Source organism: Brassica napus, chromosome C8 (genome assembly GCF_020379485.1).
Source record: "Brassica napus cultivar Da-Ae chromosome C8, Da-Ae, whole genome shotgun sequence".
NCBI classification, from domain to species: Eukaryota; Viridiplantae; Streptophyta; class Magnoliopsida; order Brassicales; family Brassicaceae; genus Brassica; species Brassica napus.
This window is the reverse complement of record NC_063451.1, coordinates 22,612,636-22,632,575: the sequence shown is the minus strand read 5'-3', so window position 1 is coordinate 22,632,575 and position 19,940 is coordinate 22,612,636. Positions and strand designations below refer to the sequence as shown.

Below are 19,940 nucleotides of genomic sequence, written 5' to 3'. Positions count from 1 at the left end.
TGTCTGCTGGTAGTTTATATGATGATTCTTTGTGCGACGAGTCTCTGGTTGAATTCATACACTTTTAATGGCTGGTTCTGTGGCAACAAATAAAAATGGAAGCATTTCAGTTTATGGTATATAACAGAATAGCGGTTCTTGGGAACTATCCTTAAAAAACTTTCGATATAATAAGTAAGATATTGTGAAGTAATTTATAATATCGTGTGAGTAAAGTTTAAAGTGGTGGAACTCAAGCGTGAAGACCCACCGGCGGAGTCGGTCGGGATTTTACAAGAAGGTTCAAAACGTGTCATATTATCTAAGAGGTATAAGATGATTATGGTTATTTCTCCTACAAATATGAAAATAAACAAAAACAATACGACAATTCTCTAAAAAAAAAACCGTCGCTTTGGCCGAGTGGTTAAGGCGTGTGCCTGCTAAGTACATGGGGTTTCCCCGCTAGAGTTCGAATCTCTCAGGCGACGTTTTCCAATTTTTTTTAACCGGACCTCGTAGTCTGGTGGTAAAGGAACCTCGGCTGAGGTGCCCGCCATCACTAGATCGAGCCCCGGCCACAACGGATTTAACATGGTTTCCGTTTGGCCTCCAGGACCTTCTTCGCCAGTTCTGGTTGGACGCGGTGGGATAGTCGGACTAAGTAAGAGATCCGGATACCTGGATTATCAAAAAAAAAAAAATAATAATAATAATAATAATAAGAAAATAAACCATTTTGTACACTTAAAGTGCTTCACAAATTAGAATGTCTATTATATAACGTTTTTAAAAGAATGCTTTATATATATATGATAACAACTCAGAATAAATAGATAGCACTTGAACTATCCTTTTTTCAGATCTTTTAGATTTTTTATGTTTCTAGATGGTTTTCAAGATAACGATCTTTTGTTTATTCATGGAAGTTAATAGTTAAATACAAGGTTGTCCTGCACAACCCATGCATAGCCACACATTCACCCAGTACAAGTTAAAACACAAAGGTATAACGAGTGAAGAGTCAGCAGCCATACCACAAAGGTCAATATGACACGTGGCAGCTTATAAGTGAATAAAAACAACGCATTCACACAAACCGTGGGATCAATTTAGCTGTGTCCTGTCCACTTGGCACTCCCAGAGCCAAAAACACCGTGTTTTTTTCTAAAAACCAGCCCCACCCATTTCCAAATATCTCATGCCAATATAAACACCAACTCTCGCTCCACTTTTCTCAAACCACAAACTTTTAACTCCACCTGAAAAGAAGATAAAAGAGAGAGAAATAAATATCTTATCAAACCAGACAGAACAGAGATCTTGTTACTTACTATACTACACTCAGCCTTATCCAGTTTTTCAAAAGAAGTTTTCAACTATGAACTCAGTCTCTACTTTTTCTGAACTTCTTGGCTCTGAGAACGAGTCTCCGGTAGGTGGTGATTACTGTCCCATGTTGGCGGCGAGCTGTCCGAAGAAGCCGGCGGGTAGGAAGAAGTTTCGGGAGACACGTCACCCCATTTACCGAGGAGTTCGCCTTAGAAAATCAGGTAAGTGGGTGTGTGAAGTGAGGGAACCAAACAAAAAATCTAGGATTTGGCTCGGAACTTTCAAAACAGCTGAGATCGCAGCTCGTGCTCACGACGTCGCCGCCTTAGCTCTCCGTGGAAGAGGCGCCTGCCTCAACTTCGCCGACTCGGCTTGGCGGCTCCGTATCCCGGAGACAACCTGCGCCAAGGATATCCAGAAGGCTGCTGCTGAAGCCGCATTGGCTTTTGAGGCCGAGAAGAGTGATACCACGACGAATGATCATGGCATGAACATGGCTTCTCAGGCCGAGGTTAATGACACAACGGATCATGGCCTGGACATGGAGGAGACGATGGTGGAGGCTGTTTTTACTGAGGAGCAGAGAGACGGGTTTTACATGGCGGAGGAGACGACGGTGGAGGGTGTTGTTCCGGAGGAACAGATGAGCAAAGGGTTTTACATGGACGAGGAGTGGATGTTCGGGATGCCGACCTTGTTGGCTGATATGGCGGCAGGGATGCTCTTACCGCCGCCGTCCGTACAATGGGGACATAATGATGACTTCGAAGGAGATGTTGACATGAACCTCTGGAATTATTAGTACTCATATTTTTTTAAATTATTTTTTGAACGAATAATATTTTATTGAATTCGGATTCTACCTGTTTTTTTAATGGATATCCTTTTTTTCTGGTAGTGTGAGAAACGATTGTAAATGTTTCCACAAATGTGTTGTCAATGTTGTCAAATGCTGGGTATTTTGTGCAGGATAGTCATCTTGGTTTCCTTATATGCAACAACTAAATTTTAGTTTAAGTAAAAAATAGAAGAGGAAAGAGAATGAATGTTATTAAATAAAGAAAGAAAAATCTAAAGGTGGGTTTAGTATGAAATTTTAAAGTAATTTTGTATTAAATTAAAAAATATTCTATTATTCAAACATAAATTGTAAGATTTTAAAATCCAAGAGTAATTAAGGTTATAAATCTTTTGTGAACAGCAGCAGTATTCTGCAAAATAAAAACAATATAAGGCACTTCTGTTATTAGCAAAAGCTATGGGGTATCAAATGAAAAGAAAAAGTAGTAGGCCATTATTAAGAATAGCGAAAGATCTGGAGCAAAATTTCCAAGAAATTCAACAAACATCAAAAGTTAGGTCTCACTTGATAAATTTCAAAACTTCACGCCTTATTTTGTAAATATCAAAAGTAAAGGCACTACATAAATATAAATTAAAAGAAGTTGAGAAGCTCGTTGGACAGAGATAACAATGGCGTCTTCTGCAACCACTCTTCTCTTCCACCACGGCTCTACTCGACTCATCGCTCGTACACGATGCCAATCACCTCTACTCAGAACGTGCGGAGTAAAGCCATTTCTCTCATTCCGCAGCTCACGTGGTGGCTCCGGTGCGCCGCTCGGGATTCCGCTGAAGGCGAAATCGGTCGGATTGGCTCGCGCTTACGTCACCGGAGCGCCGCCGATCGTGGGAGAAGAGGACCCTAAGATCGATGGATCGAAATCGGAGCCCGAGAAGGAGGAATCGAAGGATTTGATCAAGTGGGGGCTTGTGTGGAGCTTGATGAGCAAGCACAAGCTCAGGCTCGTTGTTTGCTTATTGACTCTGGTTGGATGCAGCACTTGCACTCTCTCGATGCCTGTGTTTTCAGGTAATTGACTTCTTCGATTCAGCCTCACGCTCATCTATTGTGATTGTTTATTTTTAATGATTAGGAGGTTTTGGGTTACAATCTCTAGACGAAGTCCAAACCAGTTCTCCTGGAGAACAGATCGGTTCCGGTGGAATTGAACCTATGACCATTTAGATCCATAATAGGAAATTAAAAAAAATTAGTTAGAGCATTTTCAACCATCTAGTTCTCTTAAAATATAGAGATTGCTATTTTTCCTTCTATTTGTAGAGGAAGATATAACATTCCTCTATATTTAGAGTTTGCTATTTAAAAAAAAAAAAATACATTGGAAGACATCAAATGTCTGTTATAGAGTTCATCTATTTCAGAGAAAAAAATAGCAATATACGTTGAAGATAATTTTAGTAGGCAACTTCTCGTTGGTTTAGTTATTGTGATTGTAGTATGCTAATGCGGGATTGGCTTAATTTTTCTATTTTTCATTAGGGAAATGATTGCCATCTACAAGAATTATAAGCTACATAACCACACATGAAGATGTTAATAATATAACATATAATAATTCATGGATGTTTTGTTTGTGTAGTTTCAAATATATTATTTTTGTTCATGTGTGGTATGTATTTCGTTGGTGTAGCTGAGATTTTATTTTATTTGTTGATTGAGTTAAATATGTATTGATTCTTTGTGACAAATAATGGCAAGTGTTATGTTTGGAGCTGTAAAGGTAGATTCTTTGAAGTGTTGATTGGCGTGCGGCCGGATCCTCTGTGGCAGCTTCTGAGCAAAATCGCTGTTCTGTATTCTTTGGAACCCATCTTTACTATTGTTTTTGTAACCAACATGAATGCTATCTGGGAAAGCGTTATGGCAACGTTACGAGCTCAGATTTTCAGAAGGGTTTTGATCCAGAAGGTATGGTTTGTTTCCTGTGATCATAATTTGCTAAATGTTTATCACCTGAATGAATATCATTGTGATAGCTGCTTTCTTTTTGTATTTGCAGGCAGAGTTTTTCGACAAATATAAGGTTTGTCTTTTTTTTCTTCTTTGTTTTTTTGTCTCTTGGTCTGTTCAGGTTTGGGACTTTTGGGCTGAGTTCATTAATTGTAGGTAGGAGAGTTGACGGGGCTGCTTACGTCTGATCTTGGCGCTCTGAATAGCATTGTGAATGATAACATCTCAAGAGACCGTGGATTTAGGGCATTTTCTGAGGCAAGCCATTTCTTTACTATGCAAATGTGAGATTGGTGTTTGTGCTTCCACTTTGCATAATGAATACAGACTTATTCTTAGTCTGGTGTTGTGTTGGTCGTATTTTTGGAGTTCTATACATGACAAAGAGTATCCGGTTGCATCTCAAGAATGCCCAGCTCTTATGGCTTATGCTTTGTATATTTGTAGGTTTTTGGAACAATCTGCATTTTGTTCACCCTATCTCCTCAACTTGCACCCGTGCTTGGTCTATTGATGCTCGCTGTGTCAGTTTTAGTTGGTAAATTCTCCAGGCCTTGCTCATTTTTCCTGAACTTATTGGTTGGTACACCTTGGTCATCTCTGCTTACCTTTAAATCTGCTCATTTGGTCAAAAGCTGTGTACAAAAGATCGACGGTTCCTGTTTATAAAGCACATGGATTAGCCCAAGCGACAATGTCTGATTGTGTATCAGAAACGTTCTCTGCAATTCGGACTGTAAGTTCTTGACTTCATCGTGTTTGTATTTTTTGGGCAGGTTGACTATAGAAACTTTTTATTTTCCTTTTAACGAAGCAAGTATTTTTATCTCTTCATAGGTAAGATCGTTCAGTGGTGAAAAACGTCAGATGTCTCTTTTTGGTAGCCAGGTTACATTTCAGACTTCTTACTAGCTAAAAGTCAATTGTCTAAACAATTCTTGTTTTTTTCCTAACTGTTCCATGATCTTTTATTCTAACCATCTGTTTGATTTACAGATTCTTGCTTTCCAGCGTAGCGGCTTAAAGCTTGGTACTTTCAAATCTATAAATGAATCTATAACAAGAGTTGCTGTTTATATTTCTTTGTTGGCTCTATACGCTCTTGGGGGAAGCAAGGTCAAGACGGTAAGATATGCCTGCATATTAGACTTTTTAATTGCCTTACTGGTTGAAATAAAGCTTCTTGCACATTAAGGCAAAAAGAGAATGGTGATTTGCTTAATTTCTCTTTATAGAAGATTGTGTTATTCTTCATTCATATATTCTGGAATAAATGACTGGATGAGAACAAAGTTACTACCGTCAGAAATTTAATAGATCATCAAAACTAAACAATCAGATTTCTTTTATCTCCCCTTTTGTGTTGTTTCTTATGCTGTTACATTTTCGCTCTTTTGCACTTTATGTTTCTTGGTTCTTATTCTTTGAGCTTTTTCCTACGCAGGGTGAGCTTGCTGTTGGAACAGTTGTTTCCTTCATTGGATACACATTTACTCTAACGTTTGCTGTTAGTACCTCTATCCACATGCATTTACTGTTATCCATATGCTATACATGTAATTTGGTTTTACCATAATCGTTTCTTGTTTTTGCCAGGTCCAAGGGCTTGTAAACACGTTTGGAGATCTACGTGGAAGTTTTGCTGCTATCGAGAGGATCAATTCCATTTTAAATGCAGTGGACATAGATGAGGCTCTTGCCTACGGGCTAGAAAGAGATATACATACAAAGAAAGTCCAAGATGAAAACCTTAGATTGTTCTTGTCTTCTGGTCCTAACGTGAATATCCGTCACCTCGATAAGTACTACATGTCAGATCTGAAATCAACGAACAATCTACGTACCTTGACTTGGGCAGGAGATGTCTGTCTTGACGGTAAAATCAGACCAAGAAAACTCTCCTCATGTTGTTATACTTCAAGATTCCCCAAACCTCCCTTGAACTGAGGTTGTACTGCTTTCTAAGCTGAGGGTTTTCCATTTTATAATTTTGTCTAGTGTAGATTTGCATTTTGCTTATCCCCTACGACCCGATGTGAAAGTTCTTGATGGGTTCAGTTTGACGTTGAGAGCTGGGACCGTAACTGCTCTTGTTGGCTCTAGTGGTGCGGGAAAAAGTACTATTGTACAGTTATTGGCACGCTTCTATGAGGTTAATCGACTCCCCCTCTTCCCATTTGAAGTCTGTAAAGACTAATTCTGAAGCCGCTTTTACATCATGCTGATGGGTTTGAGTTTCCGATTTTCGCCAGCCCACACAAGGACGTATTACTGTGGCTGGAGAGGATGTGAGGATGTTTGACAAGAGTGAATGGGCTAAGGTTATCTCAATTGTGAATCAGGTGTGTACCCGTAACATGTATCGGGTCAGACTCGGTCGGATTATAATCTTACCTGTGTGACCTCAGGAACCCGTTCTCTTTTCTCTCTCTGTGGCCGAGAATATTGCATATGGTCTCCCTAATGATCTTGTGTCCAAGGACGACATCATTAAGGCAGCCAAAGCTGCCAACGCTCATGAATTCATAATCTCACTTCCCCAGGTTCGGATTCGTGACCTTATATGCAACAACTCACCTGTTCTTCTTGCAAATGAAGTTAATCACTTCTCACTATTACCGGTGTTTGTTAATAGGGATACGATACACTGGTGGGTGAACGAGGAGGCTTGCTTAGCGGAGGGCAGAGACAGGTATAAAGACATTAAGCGCTACGCGTTTTTTTGTTCCTCATAGACTTTTGCTAGCGCTTTGATGTGATTGTCTTAACGTTTCAGAGAGTTGCCATAGCCCGGGCTTTACTGAAGAACGCCCCCATCTTGATTCTCGATGAGGTGAGAAACTCTTTGTTAAATAATCTCATCTTTGATGGAGTGTTTGCTTTGCTAAAACCTTAGAACACTTACCTAAGTTAAAGCTTAATCGATGGGAGAGAAGGAACACATATACAAACAGTTCTGTGCTACATCTAATTGCATGGTTTAGACAAATTTGTTACTGGCACTGAAGCAGTTAAGGCTCGAAGATAAGTATGAACTCCTCTGCTTAGTCTCTCTTGCTTTCGTGTTGCAGGCCACGAGTGCGCTTGATGCAGTAAGCGAACGTTTGGTCCAGAGTGCGCTGAACCGTCTGATGAAAGACAGGACAACTTTAGTCATCGCTCACAGATTGAGCACAGTTCAGAACGCGCATCAGATCGCTGTATGCTCTGACGGGAAGATCATAGAGCTTGGAACTCATTCTGAGTTGGTGGCCCAAAAGGGATCATATGCTTCACTTGTTGGCACTCAGAGGCTGGCCTTTGAGTAGAGTCTAATTATTCTCTAGTTCCTTTACAAGTTTTACTCACTCCCGAGTAAGACCATACAAGCAGATTATACATTATAGATTGTTACATATGTGTAATCTGAAACAAAAATGACTATAAAATGATGTTTCAAGTGTTATATTCCAAGAATTTATTTCAAAACAAAGGGCAACTACCAAACAGTTTATCTAAATTTGCTTTCGACAATTAGACACAAAGAGAAGTATCACAGTCACAGAAATGAACGGTGGTTTCTATGATACTGACCTGCTGCTAGCCGTTGCACAAGTTAAAACTTTTACCCACTGTATTATTCGCTTAGAGGAGGATAACCTTACTGTGACTGTGACATGTAGCCCGTCTAGCTCAGTTGGTAGAGCGCAAGGCTCTTAACCTTGTGGTCGTGGGTTCGAGCCTCACGGTGGGCGAATAGTTTATGTTTTATTTTGCGGCCTAATAGTGGGCCGTCTGCTCCTGAGCCTGGTCCCCTTTCTCGATTCACTGCGCTTTTTCAGATCGATTCGGGTAGTTTGGGTAGAAATCAAATCTAATTTCGGTTCGGATCGGATAATTTTGAGTTCGGTTCGGATAGTAAAATTAGAAACAAAAAAAACTCGGAAAAAATTGGTTCTCATTTGGTTCGGATAATTCGGGTAAAATATCGGTTATTTATGGTAAAATATCAAATAATTAGGATGATTTAGATAATTTTTTTTGGATATTTTGGATAAAACTATCCAGATACTTTTGATTAGTTCAGATACTATATAATAATTTAGTTATCCTCAAATATTTTTAAATATGTTTAATAGATTTTTTTAATTATAAATATATATTTAGTTATGTTAAATGTATATATAATTAATATTTTTATATATTCTGGTACCCGTCCGGTTCTCATTTCGTTTTGGTTATCAAAATAAAGAATCATTTGGATATTCGAAAGTTTCGGTTTGATCCCAGTTTCAAATATTTCGTTCGGTTTTTCGGTTCCGGGCCTTTTTGCCCTGGCCTAGTCTCACTTCATTCGACGAGGTTAGTACGTAATCAGATATTACTGCACTCGAAGACCATGGTCTCACTGCCTTGAAGAAATTGTTTTCTTGCGTTAAAAAGTAACTTGAGCTATTGTTTTCCTTTCTTTTTTTTTCAGTTCTTCAAGTTTGATCCGTCTGCTCATTTAACTTCACACAGTCTTACTTTCTTCAGATCTAGACCTATGGGTTGATTTTGTTTGTAGAGAGAAATAAATTTGATTTTGTTTGTAGAGAATTTGGGTGAGAGAGAGAGGAGGAGCACTAAGTCCAAAATTTTAGAAAATAGATCAATGTAAAATTAGAAGGCAAGCAAAATTGTTGAAGTATTTTTTTTGAGAAGGAAAAAACTTTTAGAATAGTAGAAACTCATTAAAGTGTAGTTAAAAGTATTTTTTATAGAATTTTCTGTTGGATCAATAAAGCCCAATGGCTTTGTTCATAAGTGAAAAAAAAATGATTTTGGGTTTCATTTAAATGAAAAGCCCAAAAATAGTAATAGAAAAGTATGAGTTTGTCCCACATCGGGGAAGAGGAGCAAAAGTGAAATGTTTATATATAGGATAACATACTCACTTGTTTAAACGAGTCAGAGAAGGAAGAGACTCCCCACGCGCGGGCCGCCACCGTCGTCCGGCTTGATTTGGGCTTGGTCTTGGTCTTGGGTCTTGGTGGAGGGCCTCTGGCCCAATAAGAATATTCTTTTTTTGCCATTTCATTTCTAAAAAACAGCATGACTTTCGTGTATAAACGACACGTAGTTTGTCTAAAAATGACACAAAGTTTGTTTGAACGAGTCAACAGAAGAGAGATCTTGCGGAGAAAGTTTCTCAACTCACCACTCCCGAGATTTCAGAGAAATTTTCGCTAAACGTGTACAACAGTTTCGAAAATCAAATCCGGTTCTCTTCTTTAAATACTCGCCTCCTCTTCATTCATTTCTTAACTTTTCGAAAGCTAAATACCAACAGAACTCCTAAGCGTAGGTCTAGAGAGTGTTTCGTAGATTATTAGTTCGTAGAGGTTCTTCACGAGTGCCGCGTGATAACCTATCATGGTTTTATCCTGGGACTCATGTTCGTACAGATCCGTCGCACTAACGGAGCGAATATTAAGAGTTAAGGAAAGAGATTCGTCTCGACTCCATAGTTTCATTTTCATTTCGGTTTCGAATCGTCTATATTTTCCTTAACATCGTATTTATATTATCGTTAGTATCGATCCGGTTTTACGGCTTCTACAATCTTAACTCTTAATCGTTTTATGTCTAAAGCTCAAATCGGGTTGAAAAAAGATTTATAAAAACGGGTTTTCGAACGGTGTTTGCGATTTGCTTTCTAGCTCTTCCGCGAAACATTTATTCTTATTTCATAACGGGGTTTGTGATTTCCTTTCAAGCACTTCTGCGAAACGTTTGTTCTTATTTCATAATCGTGTTTGCGATTTGCTTTTTAGCACTTCCGCGAAACGTTTATTGTTCATTTCATTACGCTTTGCGGATTGCTTTCTAGCATTTTTCGTAAAACGTTTTTGATACAGTCTTAAAACGTTATATACATGAATCGTTTCAGTAACCGCTTTCTTAAGCGAGTTTGTGAAACATTCTAAGTCTATAAAAATGGTTTCTGCGAACGCTTATAAGCAAGTTTGCAAAACGTTTTCTGAAGATTTATATCGATATGATTTGGTTCAAACACCAAAAAATGAACATCGATTTTAGACTATTATTTTATTTAAAATAATATGTTAATTGTTGAATGGAGTACTAATCCATTTTTCATGTTTTCTCTACAGAGAAATGACGAACGATAACAACACCCCCATTGACACCACAAATGTCAATCAGACTCCACTCAACGTTGCAGCCACTGATGCAACTGTGACAACCGTTGGAAACATCACAGCGTCAACCGCTGCACCAACAACAAGCACTGCTGATGAAACCACTCGCCGGAGCCTATTTGGTGCTGGTCTTTATCAGACGGGTTCAGTTTCAGCAACTGCAAGTGGTCCGGTGGCAGTTCAAACTCCTCCGGCTGTCCCTAGTGTGTTCACTCAAGGACTGATGCCAAACAAGTTTGATGGCAAAGGCTTCAAAACGTGGCAGAAGAAGATGATGTTCTTCCTGACAACGATGAAGCTGGACAAGTTCATCCAGGAGGACAAGCCCCTTATGCCTTACATGATTGATGATGTTCACAGTCTTGCAACTGTTGACATATGGGTGCATTCCGACTTCATCTGCAAAGGTTACATTTTGGGTCGTCTCATTGACCCATTGTACCGTGTCTACTGTGAGACCCCCACGGCGAAAGAGCTATGGAGATCACTGGACAAGAATTACAGAGGTGAGGACGCTGGCTGCCAGAAGTACGTGGTCTCAAAGTTCCACGACTTCAAAATGGTGGATTCAAAACCCATCATGGATCAGGTGGAAGCGCTTCAGCTCATTTGCCATGAAATCGCTGCTGAAGGAATGTCCATTTGCGAGACATTCACAACTCTCAGCTTCATTGAAAAGCTTCCTCCAAGCTATGCAGATTTCAAGAACTACTTGAAGCACAAAAAGAAGAAGATGGGGCTCGAGGAGCTCATCATGAGGCTTCAGATGAACTCTAGAAACCGAATTGCTGACAATGTCACTGCTAAGGAGCACAGTGTCAATATGGCTGAGCACAAAGGCAAAGAAAAGACACACTCCCATTCTTCTGCCAAGCCTTCCAAAACTGCTGCAGCCCTGAAGGCTTCTAGAAAAAACTTCAAGAACGAAGACATTGAAATCAATGCGAATGCGAATGTGGAGAAGTTCAGGGGGAAATGTCACTACTGCCACAAAGTAGGGCACAAGACTGTTGAGTGTCGCAAAAAGATCAAGGATGAGAAGGCTCAGGCAAATCTCACTGAGGAGGATCTCGTTGCTGTGGTGACTGAAGCCAACATGGTTGAAAGCAACAACCCCAAGGAATGGTGATATGACACTGGTGCAACCACCCACATTTTCACCGATAGGGCGATGTTCAGCACCTATGAGAATAGCAAGACTCAAGAGAAGCTCAAGATGGGAAACACTGCAGTCTCCAAGATTGAAGGACGCGGCAATGTGATTTTGAAGATGACATCTGGACGTAAGGTCACTCTGACAAATGTGAAGCATGTGCCTGACATGAGGAAGAACCTTGCTCAGCAAGAATGAATTCGCCACAAGTTTTGAGGCGGACAAGCTCGTGATTAAGAAGAATGAGATGTATTTGGGAAGAGGGTATGTTCAGGGTGGACTTGTCAAGTTGAATGTAATGACAGTCCTTCCGAAAGTTGTAGCTCTAAAAGTTTCAATGAATAAGAAAGAGCCAGTTGCTTATTTGGTTGAGTCTTTTAATATATAGCATGAAAGATTAGGCTATGTAAACTTCAAATCTATACAAAGATTAATGAATTTAAATCTAATTCCTAAATGCAAAACAAGTAAACAAAAATGTGAAGTATGCGTACAGGCTAAGCTCACAAAAACGCCATCACCTCGTGTTAAAAGAACTAATAAACCTCTAGATTTAATTCACACCGATTTATGTGATTTAAAATACATACAAACTAGAGGTGGGAAAAAGTACTTTGAGACCTTCATAGATGACTGCACAAAATATTGTTATGTATATTTATTACGTAGCAAAGACGAAACCTTAGAAAAATTTAAAGAATTTAAACTCGAGGTCGAAAATCAGCTTAAAACAACTATTAAAGTAGTTAGAAGCGACAGAGGAGGCGAGTATGATGGTCCATTCAATGCATTCTGTAAAGAACATGGAATAATCCATTAAACTACATCTCCTTACTCACCAGAATCTAATGGAGTTGCTGAACGCAAAAATCGAACTCTAAAAGAGATGATGAATGCAATGTTGCAGGAATCTGGGTTACCCCAGAATATGTGAGGGGAAGCGTTGCTTACCACTAATTATATCCTCAACAAAATTCCACACAAAGTAACTGGCAAAACACCATATGAATTATGGAAAGGTAATTTACCTTCGTATAAATACCTCAAAATGTGGGGGTGCTTGGCAAAAGTTGCGGTACCGCCACAAAAAAAAAGTCACTATTGGACCTAAAACAGGGGATTGCATCTTCATCGGATATGCATCTTCATCGGATATGCACATAATAGTAATGCTTATCGATTTCTGGTACATAAATCCGAAATATCAGACATTCATGAAAAAACAGTCATGGAATCAAGAAATGCATCTTTTTCGAAAATATTTTTCCATATAAAGAAAAACAAGGTTCAAAACGAACTCGAGAAGAAAGAGACAATGACAAGAACTCAGAAACTGAGACAAATGTCGAGATTTCTATAAATGATATTTCAGAAAATGGAGAAAAAGATGAACCTCGAAGGAGCAAAAGAGCTCGAAAAGAAAAATCTTTTGGAGAAGATTTCCTAATGGCATTTTTAGTAGAAAATGTTCCAAAAAATTTGGCAGAAGTCATGGCTTCACCAGAAGCTCCATTCTGGAACGAAGCTGTCGGGAGTGAATTTGATTCGATCATGCAAAATTATACTTATTACATAACAGATTTACCACCTGGCTGCAAAGCATTAGGGAATAAATGGATAATGACACGAAAACCTAGTGGAAAATGCAAGTCTAGGCTTGTAGTTCAAGGATTCCGACAAAAGGAAGGGCTTCACTATTTTGATACATACTCTCCAGTGACGAGAATAACATCAATAAGACTGATGATAGCAATCGCAGCCTTAAGAGACTTAGAAATCCATCAAATGGATGTAAAAACTGCTTTTCTAAATGGGGATTTAGAAGAAGAAATTTACATGAAACAACCTGAAGGTTTTGTCATTCCCGGACAGGAAGATAAAGTATGTTGACTTGTAAAGTCACTTTATGGGCTTAAACAAGCTCTTAAACAATGGCACGAAAAATTTGACAATACAATGATATCAAATGGTTTCAAAATAAATGAATGTGACAAATGCATATACTACAAAACTACCAAAATGCGTATGTTTTGCTACGTCTATATGTAGATGATATGCTCATTATTGGAAGCAATAAAGACATTATCAATCAAATAAAGAACATGCTCAAAGAGACATTTGAGATGAAAGACTTGAGATTAGTAGATGTAATTCTCGCGGTTAAAGTCACAAGAAATTCAAAAAGAATTATCTTAACCCAATCTCATTATGCTCAAACAATATTAGAGAGATTTAAAAATTACTCTAATAGTACGGCAAAAACCCCGTTAGATCCCCAAATGCACTTGACAAAGAATTCAGGTGAAGCGGTTTCACAAAACGAGTGTGCAAAGTGTGATCGAAAATCTCATGTACTTGACCAATTGTACTAGACCGGATCTGGCGCATGCAGTAAACGTACTTAGTCGATATACAAGTAATCCAGGTCATACACACTGGAAAGCTATAACGAGGGTACTCAATTACTTGCGCTACACCAAAGATTTTGGGCTTCACTATGGTAAAGAACCAACATTTTTAGAAGGATAAAGTGATGCTAACTGGATATCAGATTCTAAAAACTCAAAATCCACGAGTGGATATGTCTTTACACTCGGAGGAGCAGCAATATCATGGAAATCTAACAAACAAACAGTGTTAGCCAGATCTACCATGGAATCTGAGTTCATAGCCTTAGACAAAGCAGCAGAGGAAGCTGAATGGCTTAGAAATTTTTTGGAAGATATTCCTATGTGGGAGAAACCTGTGCCAGCTATACGCATACATTGTGATAGTCAATCAGCAATAGCTCGGGCTCAGAATAATCTCTACAATGGTAAATCTCGTCACATCAGAAGACGACATAAAACCATTAGACAACTTATCTCAACTGGCATAATCACAATAGACTACATCAAATCGGCTGACAACCTAGCGGATCCATTTACTAAAGGTTTACCACGAGATGTTGTTGCTAAATCATCAAAAGGAATGGGTTTGAAGCCTATAACGAATGAGGATGCTTGATTGCAACCCTACCTATCATGACTGGAGATTCCAAGACGTAGGTTCAAAGGGAAAACAAAATCAAACAGAATCTAACCAAAGCACTTGAGACAAAGTAGTCTCTTCCCAGCTCCTAAGATGATAAAAAGTGCTAATGAATGTGTGAAGGATAAGCAGAAGCTTTTAATGATTCCATAGATTCTAAGCGGAGTATTACTCAATCATTTTCATGGTCAATCACCTAATGAGTGTGAAATGAGATCGTTTCTATGAGAATGAATGCAAGGCTATATTCTCTAAGTTCACTCATGAAAACCAGGAATAGTTCAGGGCCACAATGAACACAATAGAGAACTAAGTTCTACGAGAAAATGAAGTTGCGTTATGCCTGTTGTCTCAGTTTACATAAAACACCGGTTGGTTCAAGACATCATGTTCACCTTCTGGTAAAGTAAACCCGACAGATATTAACTATGAGTTGTTCAAGGTTTAAAAATGCCACCAACTCAAACACAGTGAATTTTTCGCAAACACTCTCGATAAGTTTGTCGAGTCTAGTCAGGATTAGAATAAGTATAGTTTTTAGAGTCTATTGAGTCGGCATTTAGTCTGCATATGTTTAGAAGAGTCATTTCTATTCATGTGGGGGATTGTTGGATCAATAAAGCCCAATGGCTTTGTTCATATGTGAAAAGAAATGTTTTTGGGTTTCATTTAAATGAAAAGCCCAGAAATAGTAATAGAGAAGTATGAGTTTGTCCCACATCGGGGAAGAGGAGCAAAAGTGAGATGTTTATATATGGGATATTACACTCACTTGTTTAAACGAGTCAGAGAAGGAAGAGACTCCCCACGCGAGCGCCGCCGCTGCCGTCCGGCTCGGCGTGGGCTTGGGCTTGGGCTTGGTCTTGGGGCTTGTGCTTGGGCTTGGGCTTGGGCTTGGGTCTTGGGTCTTGGGTCTTGGGTCTTGGGTCTTGGCGGAGGGCCTCTGGCCCAATAAGAATATTCTTTTTGGACCAAGTTAAGTTCTACATTTTTGCCATTTCATTTCTAAAAAACAGCATGACGTTCGTGTATAAACGACACGTAGTTTGTCTAAAAACGACACAAAGTTTGTCTGTTCGAAATGGATCAGAACAAGTCAACAGAAGAGAGATCTTGCGGAGAAAGTTTCTCAACTCACCACTCCCGAGATTTCAGAGATATTTTCGCTAAACGTGTGCAACCGTTTCGAAAATCAAATCCGGTTCTCTTCTTTAAATACTCGCCTCCTCTTCATTCATTTCTTAACTTTTCGAAAGCTAAATACCAGCAGAGCTCCTAAGCGTAAGTCTAGAGAGTGTTTCATAGATTATTAGTTCGTAGTGGTTCTTCACGAGTGTCGCGTGATAACCTATCATGGTTTTATCCTGGGACTCATGTTCGTACAGATCCGTCGCACTAACGGAGCGAATATTAAGAGTTAAGGAAATAGATTCATCTCGACTCCATGGTTTCATTTACATTTCGGTTTCGAATCGTCTATATTTTCCTTAACGTCGTATTTATATTATCGTTAGTATCGATCCGGTTTTACGGCTTCTACATTTTCCGCTTTTCTCGTTTGGGTGGGATAATAGTTAATAGAAGTAGCATAATAAAAATTTTCAAGAGCATTATATTAGCAGACTAGTTGACTTAGGGTTTCTGCCTACTGCTTAAAGAGTACTAAGAGCATGATTAACCCGGGGTTCTTAGGATGAGGTTCTTAGCGGAAGTTAAAAAACTGTTTTTTAACTTTTAACTAAAAAACTAAGAACTAGTTCTTAAACAAGGACTTTATGAACCGGTTCTTAGCTTCTTTAGTTAAAAGTTAAGAAACAGTTTCTTAACTTCCGTTAAGAACCACACTATAAGAATCCCGGGGGTTAATCACGGTCTAAAGAGAGATAGACCAAAGAGAGACTAAGTCATCGAGGGATCTAGTTCTAGTATACGAATCTTTCATCCATTTCTCTTAACTATCACCAACTTTATTGTTTTTTCTTTTCCCCCTTTTTTTGTAAAAAATATTCTTTGTTCATATCATAGAGTTTTTTGGTCGGATATGGGTCCGATTGGTAATGGCTGTAACTTTAAAATTTTTGCTGTAGAAAAAAATCTGTAGACTTTTTGCTGTGTCTTTAAATTTTATTGCTGTAGAATTTTATGTAAAGCACTAAAAAATTGCTTTGGATATTTGGATCTGCAGAGCACTTGTACAGCTGTAGGTTATTTCAAGAGCTGTGGCTTCAAAAAAAAAATTTAAAGCTTGATTGCTCTGAATTTGGTGCTGTGGAATTAAATATGGCGGTGGACAGCACCTACATCAACTACCAATCACCCCCTATATTTCTGTTCTTGTAGAGGTCTTCTGAAAGCGAATCTTGTCAAAAAAACTTAAGGCTACTTTACTTTTTCCAGATTAATTTACCAGCATATTTTCTAGGGGAGTTATCAGATCTACTCTTTGGGTCTCTCTCCAATATATTTTCAAGAAACCATTTCTTGGTTTTGGATTCAGATCCAAGTGAGTTCCTTTTCGTTTTTGAGAGAAACTAATTTTTTCTTTCCCAATAATCAGATTTTAGGGTTTCTTAGGGATTCATTAATCATGTCAGGAAAATGGTGAGAGGGAAGATCGAAATCAAAAGAATCGAGGACGTGACCAGCAGACAAGTCACGTTTTCCAAGCGTAGGAAAGGTCTCTTGAAGAAGGCTCACGAGCTTTCAGTTCTATGTGATGCTCAAGTAGCAGCCATTGTCTTCTCTCAGAAAGGAAGATTATATGATTTCGCTAGCTCCGAGTAAGTACCTCTCACTTAACCTTTTGATCCAATACTCATTAGTATACATACCATTATTTGTGATGTTAAGCTCTTAATTACTTAGGTAAGATTGTTTGTACTAGCTAGAGATTTCTAAACATTTAGTTGAGTTTAATTTCCCCAAAATATTCCCTTTGAAATTGCTTTGATTTTCTTTAATTAGGCATATGGCTTCTTTAAAGTACCACGGAATTGTATTTCTTAATTAAAACCTAATCAATTAATTGACCAAATGTGTTTGTAACTTGCATCAAGTTCTTCTTCAAGCACGAGCAAGTGATTTAGGGTTTTCCCAAAGCGTTCTCGAACTTTGAACCTAGTATACATTGGAACTCTCATGCTGAAACCACTTGGCACGTTATTATAATACAGTATATAAGAAAAGCTCAGTGATCATGTCATAAAAATAAATACCTGAAGAGTACAATTAACCGTTTTATGAATAGCAAACTACATGATGTATGAGACAATATCTTGTTGCTTTGTGTCAAGGTCCAAACTTCAGTTTTTTCAAAAAAAAAAAAAAGGTCCAAACTTCAGCCCTAGACAGTTTGGGATTCTTGAGTGTGTTGATCTTTCAGGGATAAGTGAATTTCTTGCACCAAATTCAAACTAACCGAAAGTAATAAAGTTGTGATATGATGCCATGTTGATCAAGTGTGCAACAAATGATTATCAAACCTCAACATTGATCACTATGCCAAGCCATATATTATGCCTCTTGGTTAAATTAACCGTTACTACTAATGATTTTTCCTTCCATTTTAGCAATTACCAATAACTACATTTGAGTGAGGTTAGATGGCAACCAAAAAAATATTCTTTTACAAATGTTAGTGTCAATGATAATTACGAGCTTACTAATTGATTTTGACCATTTAAGCAAAATAAAACTGTTAATAGTTAAAAAGGCGAGTCTATAAGTATCACTGGTGAGTATAAATAGGAAGCCAAGTCATGCAAATTAAAAGATGCATATTTACACTTTGGTATCTCTCAGATGTTTAGCATTCTCATCCCGTTAGGTCGAAAAACATATTAAACATGTACATTACGATGCATGCTTGGGAAATATTTCATGCTTATATATGTACATTACTACTCAGTAGCCATGAGATAGGCGTGGCTAGAAACATGTATTTGATTTACTAGGACATATGACTTGATGCTTGAATAACTTTTTCAGGTTAGAACAAACATGAATGTTGAATATGTGTGAATGCTCTGAATGCTCTTGTTGATCATGGTATATAAGTATTTCAAAATGAATTATATATATTATAATAAATAATACTGAAGAGGTTCTTGGAAATGTATACAGCATGCAGAAGATGATAGAGATATGTGAGATACATAGGGGTGAGTATTTTGGAGCACAGAGACTCCAAAAACAGCAATATGTGCAAGAGCTCAAGAACGAAATGGCGATAACGATGGACAAGATTAAACTTCTTCAACTTCATTGCCGGTAATATTCTGATCTTTCTATATATTGCATATATATGTTTTCTTGAAATGCAATATATGATTATATATATACACACTCGGATAACATCTCAAGGAAGCTGATGGGGCAAGATTTGTATTCGTGTTCGGTGGAGGAACTCAAGGAGATAACTACCAAAATTGAGAAAAGTCTTACTATTGTCAGATCAAGGAAGGTATAAATTCACTGAGTATATAATTAATACGGAGAGAAATAAAACTTTATTCTCATGCAGTTGTAATTATGCAGTTAGGCGTAGATCTTCATAAGGCAAGTAGTATTGTCGGTTGTCGAATCGTTTATGTAATATTTCTCATAAATATAATGTCATAATAAATCAGCGTTATAAAAAAATTACAGTCGTAATTATATAGTTGTCATAATGTGGTATCCGCATTTTTCGATTTTGGCAGACTAAGTTAAATGAAGATAAAATAGAGAAACTAAAAGCAGAGGTACTATTACTAATTAATTTTATTATTTTCAAGGGAGTTTTTTTTCTAAGATTTTTTCTTAAACTGGCCAGTTTTATTTCTAAGTTTCCTTGTGAATTTTGTTAATTTCACTTTATTAGATTGTAGCACAGAGAGAGGTCTTGAACGAGAAAAGCAGCCTGCGCCAAATGGTACACACATATATATAAATCAAGGACATGCATCTTTAAAAATTGAGTTTGTTTCTTCCATGGAATTTTTGGAAAATAATATGTTATCATTTCAGTTTGAAGAACACCCCTTGTGTATTCAGTCAAGGAGCCTAGAGAGTGAGAAGAGTGCACCTTCCTGTAATTGTGGAAACATGAACTTGTCGGATGTGGAAACTGACTTGTCCATCGGATTGCCTCAAAGTCGAGTGTAATCAATAGAGTTCTTGTTAATGTTAATATTATCCGGACATGCATATATTTCTACTTGTGAATGTTTTAATTGATTTTCTCAATGCTTGCATCAAGAATAAAATAGTGTAAAACTGTTAAGTATTCTCTACTGACTACTATGTTATGTATGCTGAGTTTTTTTTCTTACTTTGTGGAAAATTGGAGTTTTTAACATAATTTGAAAGTGTATATATAGAATTTGTGTTAAATTTTATATACTAATAATATGATCAATAGCGGTAAAAATAATATTTAAATTTTGTATACTAATTAAGTCTATAGTCT

General features: G+C 37.9%; 3 protein-coding genes and 2 non-coding genes across 6 annotated transcripts; all 5 read left to right on the top strand.

Moving 5' to 3' along the window:
- Positions 1-388: 388 nt before the first annotated feature.
- TRNAS-GCU lies at positions 389-470 on the top strand. The gene has a single exon. It is a non-coding gene; the product is annotated as a tRNA-Ser (tRNA).
- An 836-nt stretch (positions 471-1,306) lies between these two features.
- Positions 1,307-2,159, top strand: LOC106426436 (dehydration-responsive element-binding protein 1B-like; the record flags this gene model as incomplete). The annotated part of the gene is given in 1 exon segment (NM_001315843.1): positions 1,307-2,159. A coding segment is annotated over 1 exon segment (753 nt). The 3' UTR covers positions 2,114-2,159.
- Positions 2,160-2,752: 593 nt separating this feature from the next.
- LOC106361330 (ABC transporter B family member 28) lies at positions 2,753-7,571 on the top strand. Its single transcript, XM_013801060.3, has 16 exons — positions 2,753-3,184; positions 3,897-4,084; positions 4,176-4,199; positions 4,283-4,384; positions 4,574-4,664; positions 4,762-4,862; positions 4,964-5,014; positions 5,123-5,251; positions 5,571-5,633; positions 5,723-6,002; positions 6,130-6,278; positions 6,379-6,468; positions 6,535-6,669; positions 6,762-6,818; positions 6,903-6,959; positions 7,198-7,571. The coding sequence occupies exons 1-16, from the start codon at positions 2,785-2,787 to the stop codon at positions 7,432-7,434; spliced, it is 2,154 nt and encodes a 717-aa protein (XP_013656514.2). The 5' UTR covers positions 2,753-2,784; the 3' UTR covers positions 7,435-7,571.
- A 216-nt stretch (positions 7,572-7,787) lies between these two features.
- TRNAK-CUU lies at positions 7,788-7,860 on the top strand. Its single transcript has one exon. It is a non-coding gene; the product is annotated as a tRNA-Lys (tRNA).
- Positions 7,861-14,921: 7,061 nt separating this feature from the next.
- On the top strand, positions 14,922-19,759 carry LOC125591653 (MADS-box protein AGL71-like). Of its 2 annotated transcripts, XM_048766227.1 has the most exons (7): positions 14,923-16,994; positions 17,086-17,271; positions 18,614-18,760; positions 18,854-18,953; positions 19,192-19,233; positions 19,353-19,403; positions 19,499-19,759. In XM_048766227.1, exons 2-7 carry the CDS (start codon positions 17,090-17,092, stop codon positions 19,634-19,636), a joined length of 660 nt encoding a protein of 219 aa, XP_048622184.1. In that variant the 5' UTR covers positions 14,923-16,994; positions 17,086-17,089; the 3' UTR covers positions 19,637-19,759. The 2 variants fall into 2 exon arrangements, with proteins under 2 accessions (XP_048622185.1, XP_048622184.1); XM_048766228.1 differs by having other exon boundaries at positions 14,922-17,271.
- The last annotated feature ends 181 nt before the right edge of the window (positions 19,760-19,940 follow it).